Source organism: Hevea brasiliensis, chromosome 9, assembly GCF_030052815.1.
Source record: "Hevea brasiliensis isolate MT/VB/25A 57/8 chromosome 9, ASM3005281v1, whole genome shotgun sequence".
NCBI classification, from domain to species: Eukaryota; Viridiplantae; Streptophyta; class Magnoliopsida; order Malpighiales; family Euphorbiaceae; genus Hevea; species Hevea brasiliensis.
Window position 1 is genome coordinate 97,533,151 of NC_079501.1, and position 10,795 is coordinate 97,543,945.

Below are 10,795 nucleotides of genomic sequence, written 5' to 3' on the forward strand. Positions count from 1 at the left end.
TAGTGACCAAAATGTGGTATGTGGGTGAAGTTGGAATTCCCATACCTATTAAGCCTTAGAAAGTCAACAAATTGACTTGAATAGTATAGTGAATAGTAACCCCAAAATATAAAATTTAAAGAACGTCAAGTTTAGCACATTAGAGCTAGGTAAAAGTGAATTTAAATTTATTTTTGGATTTATGCTACGTTATGGTACTGAAACACTGTGAAACTGTGTATTTCAGTGGAAAAGAACACCGGAAAAAAACCCGAGGAATCGAGTAAAAGCCAAGAGGCGACTCGCTTAAGGTTTGTGCACAACGTATAATTTTTGTAAATTATCTTCTGCATATTGTTTTGAGTAATTTGAAATATCGAATTGTGACATTATTATGATGAAGTATTTATGATGCTTTTGATTTAAATTGTTGGAAGTTATTTGTGTATATTTGAAATGGCATAAATATTTAGTAAATTGTTAAGATAAGTTTTGAAACCACAGTATCATGACCATATATTTGAACACCTCACTAGCATGACTAGTGGGGGTAATCAGTTTCGAATTTTAATTCTTTTTCTGGCTGAAGTGTTGAGGTGTGTGCCAGTAGAAGAAGAAATTGAATGGATATCCATATATTTGAGCTAGCTAGCCTTGTGATGTGACTTCTCCTTAGCCTCTGGCTATTGAGATTATATTTATTTCGAATGGCATGATATAACTGTGGATTTTATAAAATGTGTTTTGATACTTCGAAATGAAATTGTTTGGATTAAAATCTCATAATTCACGTTTTGTATTTAATTCTCATGTTCAGTTTAATTTTTGAATAAATATGATTTACACTCTGCATAAAGATTATTTTAGTATGTTGTGCACCACTGAGTCCTAGTACTCAGCGATGGCTGTTATTGTTGTCGCATATATAGACACTAGAAGAGCAGCAGAGTGAGCTGCTGAGGACAGAGGAACTATCTGCTTTGAAGTTATCAGGTATAATTTATACTCTGACTATAAATATTTATTTTGATGTATCTATTGCACGTAAATGTATGGACATGTAAAATTGGTCTTGAGCAGCTTGTACAAAGTTGTATAAAGTTGTAATAAATTTTAGTTTGGATTTTCCTAATGTAAATTTTTAGTATGTTGTATATAAATTATTTTATCTTTAATGAAATATGAATGAAAATATTTTATTTTAATTTGAATGAAATTGATTGATAGTATTTTGATGATTACTGAATTTTTGGAAATTGAGAAATGATGATTGTTGAATTTTGAAACTTGAGAAATTGGTTGGGATTGTTGTGAAGTTGTTGAAATTGTTGAGATAAATTATTAGAAGTGCTTTTTACAGGTATTTGAAGAACTGTTTTCTCAAAATATATACGGTACTCTGCCGAAATTTTTATAAAATTTACGGAAAAATAAAATGGGCCAAAAATTTTAACTAGTTTTCAACTTTAATTAAATGATTTTAATACCTATTAGAAAATGCTCACCACTTATAAAAGTAAGAAAATTGTTTTAAAATCCCTTGTATAGTACTTAATGAGTTATCGGTAGGTGAATTTCGGTAGTTCATTAAATATTCTACGGGATCATGTTATGCCTTACAGAGGGGTAAGGTGTGACAATATATTAGTGTATATATTAATTCTTCATATAAACTATTAGATATGATTTAGATCAATGGCTGAATAAATGTGTAAAACTTTTAGTTTTACACATGTGTAATTGGATCCTATCTCTTAAAAATTTAAGTAAAAAAAATCAATAATAACAATAATCATCATTTTACTAAATAATAATAATAATAATAATTAACATATATATATATATATAGTCAGTGGGAGGAGAGAGAGGGGGGAGAGGACAGAGGTTAGAGAGGTAGATGTGGGGATATTTTTTAGAGAAAGAGGTAGGTGGAGAGGTTTATATATATTATTATATTATTAGATGAGAGAGAGAGAGAGAGAGAGAGAGAGAGAGAGAGAGAGTGGTGGGTATAGAAATATTTTTCAGAAAGAGGCATGGGTGAAGAAATATTTTTAATTTTAAATAAATAAAAATTTATTTATTTTCACAAATAAATTTTATAAATGCCGGCAAAAGAATATTAAGGGGAGGAAAGAAATTTCTTTTATTATACTATAAATATTCAATTTTTACAATTATATATGTAATAAAATATTGATTTTTTATTAAATTAAATCAAAATTAATTAATTAACTATAAATAAAATAAATTTATAAAATTATTTGTAATTGATAAAAATTAAAAAAATTTAACTTTTTAATTATTAAAGCTACGCTAAATCAGTGACAACAGGCAAAAAAAATTTTGCTACGTTAACACCAATAATATAATAAAAAAAAATTAAAATTAACATCACATCAACTGCCGCAACCACCATATCAGCATCTAAATAGTCAAAATTAATCAATGGTCCACAATTAACTCTAAAATTTTAAATTAATTTAAAATTGACAAAATTAAAAAAAAAAAAACTTAACTATAATTAACAAAAACACGTAAAGTTTTAACTTTTTTTACAATTTGGCCAAAATTATAATATTTATGACTATTTTTACTCTTCACGTTTCCTTCTTCATTATATTTAATTATATTGTATCTTATACATTTCTTTCCTCATTTTCTATTGATATTCCATTCTTATATTATATTTTATCAATCATATTTATTTTAATTTGTATTCAATTAATGTGTTAAAGAATATGTACATATTATATGATACTGAACATATTTTAATATTAATTTTTTGATAATTATATTCTAATATTAATGTTATATGTTTTCTTTAAAACATTTTAGTTATTATTTTATGATATAACATTGTATATTTCTATAAGTTATATAAGTATTATTTTAATTTTAATTAATTATATTACTATTATATAATATGTAACATTAAAATACCAAATTTGTGAAAATTATTTAGGCTTATCCTTTAAAATAAAAGTAATTTAAATTTGTAATTTGAGAAAAAAATATTAGAAAACATGAATATAATGTCAAAATTTAAAAATTCATTTTAATCTTAATAAATTTTATATTATTACATTAAGGAGTGAAATTAATAAATGATATAAAATTATCATATTATAAATTATATGCCAATAAAAAAAAACATTTATAGGGTTTTATTTTTAATCTTAAAAAGAATAACTATTGATGGAATTGAATTTAATTAAAATGATCAAACCCTAATAATTAAAATTAATATATAGATAATTAATTTGTGAATAATTGATTAGATGCAACCTGTACTAAATTGAACCTCAATTAGGATTCCTTAATAAAAAATATTAATTAAACTAATATCTTCTTTCAATCAACTTAATTATGATTAATGATTAAACACAATTCAAGTATTCAACCCATATAAAAAAAAAATTCAAGAAAATATGTGATTGAACTGTATGACTTTAATTGAATTATACAGTTATTTATTAATTGAATTATTTTAATTTTTAATTATATAATTCATTAAAAATTAGTGATTCAACTTTGGAAGTAATGATTAAACCCAACCATAATTTACTAGTGGTCTTTCATTTGGGTTTGAGTTTACCTGCATTTCAAGTATAAATTGTACAAGCATTGAATGAGAGAAATATCATGATAATTTTTGACTAATTATGATTAACCATATGGTTATCACTTAATAATTAATTAATACTAAGTCAATGTGGTACAATTTATATAGTTTTTTGAAACTTACAACTCAAATTGGGCTCTGATACTGTGTTAAATTTAGAGATAGTATTGGATAAATTATGTATTAACTCATTTTAACATAGGCTTATATAAGTGCTTAAGTTACTTTATATTTTAAAATGACTAATCAAGTCAATATTATAATCCAATCACTTATGGTCACATTTTCATTTATATTTATTTCCAATGCGAGATATATATTCCCAACAATTTTCAAGTTGACTTATTTTTTTTATTTTTATAGAGAGATTAAGAGAGTATTCGGACCTGACATATAATGGGTGTATGATACGACTTCATCCACTATATCAAATCAATCTAGATAAGTTTAATTTCTTATATTGATTTAATATATTTAAAATTTTTAGAAAATATAATGTATTTCACTATTACTAAGGAAATGTTTTAATTATGTTGATTAAATATCAAGATTTTGTAATCATAATTAATTAAGTGTGGTTATGAAAAACTCGATCTCATTATATTTGCATTACATTCTTATATTTATTATATATATTTTAATTAATTTTATATAAATATTTATTCAATAAAGTCAAGCTTATATTAAAATTACATTAAAAAATTAATTTAATAGCAAAATTAACAATTAATTGATTATGCAGAAAACTTCCAAGTCATAAACTGCCATCAAAATCAACGGTTGAGTTGAAAATTTTGCAATCAATGACGCAATTATGCAGTGGACCTCTCTGCTTCCAGCAGCTTAATAGCTGGCCAACTCTACCAACCAACAAATTTCCATATACCACTTTTCAATTCTTTTTTAATTGGGATCACAATGTCAAATTCTCACTAGCTCTGGCAACGGTTCGATTTACATTCAGAATCAAAATCAGCTGAAAATCATATACCATTTATCTTTCTTTTTAAATTGGATCATAATTAAACCGAATTGATTTATTTGATTTCAGATTAAACCCTTTTTTTTCTTTTAAAAGAAGAAAAATTAATCATAGGATTTAATTAAAATCAGACCAAATTGAAACTAAATCGGGATTGAAACTGGAAAACCCTATAATCCGACCACAAATATGTGATTCTAGGAACCGAAACCAAACCGGTGGGCACCATAATTCTCACAATGCTCAATTCCTAAGATATAACCGGTTCATCGTAAACTCAAAACACAAAATGTATGTTGGGACATGAATCTTATATATTTATATTTTGAGTTCATAATAAACAGAGTTTAAGTCAGAATTTTTATGTAATGTATCATTTTCTTTCTGGTATTGCAGCAGATGATGTCAGGAGCTGCTTTTTTTGGGCAAAATCGATCAATTAAGAGGAAAGAAATTTATTTTAAAAAAAATAAATATATCATTGGGTATTTTGATGTTACAACAAAAATAGGAGAAAAAGATCAAATTAAAAGCTTTTGCAGTGTGAGATATTTTTACAGAAATATTAAGCTTTTGCTGTGTTAAATTTGCAGACTAATTTCCGACATCTTCTGATAAAACTATGTATAATCTGAATTGAACTTCAAGCTCCATGTCTAGATCCTTCCTTATCTACTGAACCCAAATCTAATGAGTGCTCCTCTTTTCTTCTACTTCCCATCCTGAAAAGTCCATACAATTTTCTGAATTCTCTCACTGTATGAACACTTTCTCTGCAGAACACACCTCCTTCAGCTTCACCACTTTCATCTCTGGACCTTACAGATCTACTCTCACTCAATCTTTGAGCAACTATACTATTGTTTTGTAGAGCTGAAATGACTGATTTCAAAGCCCTGGTTGGTGAATTTCTGTTTGAGATCATGATCTCACCAATTTCAGCAGGACTTATACTTGCTCCTCCTGTTTGGAAAATTTCTTCAACCTGAGGAAAAAGCTTGTGTTCCTTGACTCCTAGGTAACTGTTAGCCAAGCTCTTGAATGCTGAGAAATCACATAAGGGAAAATTTATATGAAAATCAATCCTTCCAGGCCTCATTATTGCTTGCTCAACAACTTGATCTTTGCTGTTCATTGTGAAAACCATCAATCTTTCCTCTCCACAGCAGGAGACTATACCATCCATGAAATTTAACATTCCTGATAAGCTCACAACCTTTGATTTCTCAATCAAGAACCTGTCAAGATCCTCTATTACAATCATTGAACGACTTGTAGTTTGCAACAGAAGCATTTTCAGGTCAGAATCATCAGAAACCTTGGTGATATCAATATCATACACATCAAAATTGAGGAACTTAGCCATGGCTGCAATAAAACTTGATTTCCCAGTTCCTGAATCACCAAGCAGAAGGTAACTGCGTTTCCAAACACGCCCTAATCTGTGATAATACTGCTTAGACTTCAAGAACGATTCAAGATCAGCTTTTACTTTGTTCTTCAAGTCACCATCCATAACCACCGTATCCATGGTGGCCGGATGTGTGAAGGGAACCCATCTCCACCTTCCATTTTCATGAGGCTCACTCTCCACATTCATATATAGTTTGATCTCTTTTTTGCTCTGTTCGATCTCATCTGCTACTGAAAGAATGTGCTGCAAGTAAGGGCGAAGAATTCTGCGTTTATCTTTCTTCCTCAGCTTCAACAAGAACGTTCTTTTCCCATTAGTTTCAGATTTCTCGTTGCTCCACCAAACTCTGGCACTCAAGAAATTATCTTCAATAACTTGATTGGCATCGAGATGGAGGATGATATCATTGGACTTGGGACCTGAAAACAAGTTGGTGAAATCAGAATCTTCCATGGCAGGCAAGGAGCTGAGATAAGTGGAGATCTTTCGATAGAGCCGATTTTCTTGGAAATGTTCATTATACTGAGGAACTTTGTAGAATTGGTAGACATGAAAATGGTCTTCAAATGATCTCCAACAGCGTACAAGAATTTGCAGAACAGAGGTTCCTGATAAAAATCTAAGGAGACAAAACCCACTAAAGATAGCTAAAAAAGCAAGAATTACGGTGCTAGAGATCATGATCTATGCAGAAAAAGCTGAAGATTCTTGTTGGTTAATGGAAAGAGGAGGAAGAAGAAGGGTGTGTTCTTTAATGGTTAAGAGCTGCCAGAGCCGGTGAATTTAATAGGTCAAAGATCAAAGGCAGCAGAAGGAAGGAAATGGCGTAGGCTATTGGCCTTTGCTGAGAAAGTATGACCAATAGCATGTGGACAATTATTATGAAGGGCTGGGTTTGGTTTGATTATTGAATAATTCAACATGTTTACTTCTTTTATTCAATTCTCTTGACTAAAATGGTTGGCTTTGATTTAGAATTTTAGTATTTTTTTTATCATATGGGTTTTTTTTTATTATTATTCTTTATTTACCTTGTTTTTTCTATCTTAAATATGATTATGGTTCAATTCAAAATAAAAATTAGATCAAAATTAAATCAATCCAATTTAAAATCAAAATCAAAATCAAAATCAAAATCGGTTAAATTTTTACTAATTAAAATTTTAAATTGATTAGTCCTATTTCGGATCCAAACCGAAATCTTTTTCTTTTACAAAATTTTGAAAATAATATAACCTTAAACTTAAATAGAATCAAATTAGATTAGATCAAACTAAAAGTAAGAGATTTTCTGGTCTGATTTTGGTCCAATTGACCTTGGAACCAAAATCGGCCACCTCCAATCTATCCCATATGTAATAGTTCCTTTTTAGGGGAATGTCAAATTTGGAATTCACACGGTCAAGAGGGGGGAGGGGGGAATACAACTAGCCTAGCGCCCAATGTATACACGTTTGGTAGGCAGGATAATATTAGAAAATGACAAAATGGCTAATTTCCCTGCAATTTACAAAGTGAGTTCATAAATTTTCAAATGCAGAAAATGATTTAACAGTTTTTTAATTAAAAAAATTATTTTACCTGGTCTTATTTAATTTAATAATTACAATTAATTAACATTTTTACAGTAAAAACAAAATTTCTATAATCTTAAATTTATTAATAATAAACTTTAACTCAATAATATTAATTTTCTCGTGCCTAACTTAGTTTGATTCTTGAAGACATATCACTCGTATGACAATTCAGGTTTGAGTTTCAACTCTCTCCGATATTTACTAGAAAAATAATATTAATTTTCTCTAAATTTATGAAATTTTAAATTTAAATTTAAATTTTAATCCAAATTAAATAAATCAAGCAAACACCCTAAGCCAGCCATAAAGCTTTTGGTAGTTTTCCACCAAAAAGGAAGGACTTTGATTCCATTGTCTCAAATCCTGCCTAACTATAGTATCCCACCCCAAAAGCAGACAAATGCACGCCATTTGCCTACTAATTCGGTTTGATTTGAAATTGAAATTGATTAAATCAGATTAATCAAAATTAGTCTTGCTTTATTTATTTCATGAAAAATATTTTCTTACAAAATATTTTCAATATTTTCTAGTGTTCGAAACACTTAAGAAAATGGTTTAACGAAAAGTCAGATAGAAAATTTAATTATTTTTTATTTTGTAAACTTTGAAAATTTTATTAAAATGTTCGGAACATTCAAGAAAATGGTTAAATTGAAAATGTTTTCTTAATTAAATAGAAAATTAAATTATTTTTTATTTCTTAAACTTTGATAAATTTATTAAAATGTGAAAATACTTATATAGTCGACCAGTTCCCTTTTTGAACCTAAATCCTTTTTTACGTGTCAACATCTCACACACTCACCAAATCCTAATGTTATCAAAGACTATAATCCCTTTTAAACGTAGTTCATGCCCTTTTTCGATCTAGTTTTAATGGTTATTTTGGAAAATAGATCTGCTGGTCTGTTTTTCCTAATGAATAGGTTGAACTCACCATTTTATAAATTCACCTTAGTATATGTAATCTCCATCATCTCAGATATGTCAGTCATTATTACTCTAAAATAATATGATTAGACCCTGCATGTAAATTTTTACTAGTAAATATATATTATTAATTTAATATTATAATTAAATAATAAAAAATATTTATATAAAAAATGATTTTTTATATATAATTTATTTTTCACGAAACAAATGGAGATCAGATTACGATCGCTCGGTAAAAAAGCAGACCAAATAAAAGAGGAGAATAGAGCAAACAAGTCCAACATTGCGTACGTAATGTCGCGTTCAATGTTGAGTTTAGTTAGTTTGTAGTTTGAACATTAAAGCAGTTTGATTTGAATGATTAATTCAAATGCAGCCAACTTGGATGCGATGTGCTGGTCAAGTTTTACAATCTCCAAAACAAGAAATTTCATAGGCATTTCTTTAACAGCTCAGTTTGGTCAATGAATACATGTCTCTTTGTGTTCCATTTTTATGATAAGTTCCTGATTGATGGCTTTATTCCTATGTTTTTGGAGCTGCTGCGAAAAGGGTTTCTGCCACCTGGACGTCTTGTTTATTTATTTATTTTTTAATTATTAAAAACAGGGTGATATTTAAAAATTATTTCCTAGAAATTAATAATTGAATTCAAAATGACAAATTAGGAACCATTCAGGCCAACCCCCTGATTTTAATTTCTTTTATAGTCTTGTTTGAGAATTAGTTAATAACCATTGATTAAATATTTATATTTAAATTTTTATATTCTTTATAAATTTTAATTAATTCTATATACATTTCAATACAAATATTTAATCGTTATTAAGTTTATTCTTATATGAGTTCGAGTTTTTAATAGATACACAATATTTAAAAACTACTTTATTAATTTCATTTCACTTCGATATGTATATATATATATATCATACTAATTGCTAATTATATAATCAGTAACGAACACAACATTTAAACTTAAGATAGATTAGTAATGAATGTAAGATGTCTTACATTTAAATCTAAGAGACTTATTACACACATAACATTAAATTTATGTATTTTTTAACATGTCACTTATAATTTAAGCCGTTTTAAATTTATTTTTTTTGTTATTTAAAAATAAATTTAAAAAATATTAACCACTAATTTTTATTTTAATTGGAAAAAAATGAAACTATTAAAATTTTTTTTAATTAATCAATAAATAAATATCAATATTTTAAATTTTTACTAGAAAAATTTTTTAAGCAACATTGACCTGTTCATATTCAGTATACTCACAATTAAAAATTTAACGCCCCCATTTTATGTAATATTTGTTTCTTCTACTCTAGAATAAGTACTTCAACAAAAGTGTTTATTTTGTGATTAAAATATTAAAGATTACCCCTTTTTTTTCCCCATAAAATACTCACATATTGACAATCATGAGATGAACATCATTCAAGTGAGATATACTTCATGGCTCGATAGATACCATCCCATGGCTATGACTTGTGAGCACTCATGAATTGATGGAACCTCGCTAAAAGGCAACCTACAAGAACAAAAAGGCTTGCAACTTTCAAGGTATCAGATAAGCCTTTGCTTAAAGGCTTGTACCTGCCTGCTTTATCCAAGAGCACATTAGAATTGACACCAAACTCCAGCTCTTACCATGACCTACTTTTATCATTTGTGGTGGTTGTCAATCATATACAAAGTCCACGAATGTAACATCAAATCATGAGTGATGAATGTGCTTAAATTATTGCCACACCTGTAACAGGGCCCCAGCTTCTATCAAAAATCAAAATAGCTAAACGAAGAAACAAATTACATAATCCACATGGATCACCAATCTTGCTTATAAAACTTATACAAGATTGTTCAAGAGTGAAAGCAAAGAATTGGTTCAGACGTTTACTACTTGCCTACCAGATCCAAGTCAATCATTTTTAAACTATTTTTTATTACTCACATTAATAATGTGTGCATAGCAGAGCAGAAGAAGCACTTGCAAAAGTGTGCATACATGTGTCTTGAGCATATTCAGAAGATCTGACAATAAAGCTCTGTTTATTTTATGGAAAATAACAAACGGAGCCTAAATCAACATTTACTAGCAGTGTTCCCGTCTGCAATAACAAAATGTTCAAATTCTAGGGGACTCTAATAACAATCAGCAAAATCAGAATGAATCGTTACTGTTCTTGCAAGTGAACAAAAGGAAAGCTCTGTAGGTGTTGTAACCGTGTTGCAGCAAGCAAGCATTCTGCTAAGTCAAAATCTGGAATCCTAAA

The 10,795-nt window shown here is 28.2% G+C and overlaps 1 protein-coding gene across 1 annotated transcript; it reads right to left on the reverse strand.

Annotated features, from left to right (window-relative positions):
* Positions 1 to 5,094: 5,094 nt before the first annotated feature.
* On the reverse strand, positions 5,095 to 6,849 carry LOC110657795 (AAA-ATPase At2g46620-like). The gene has a single exon (XM_021815164.2). The coding sequence runs from the start codon at positions 6,679 to 6,681 to the stop codon at positions 5,230 to 5,232; it is 1,452 nt and encodes a 483-aa protein (XP_021670856.2). The 5' UTR covers positions 6,682 to 6,849; the 3' UTR covers positions 5,095 to 5,229.
* Positions 6,850 to 10,795: the final 3,946 nt, after the last annotated feature.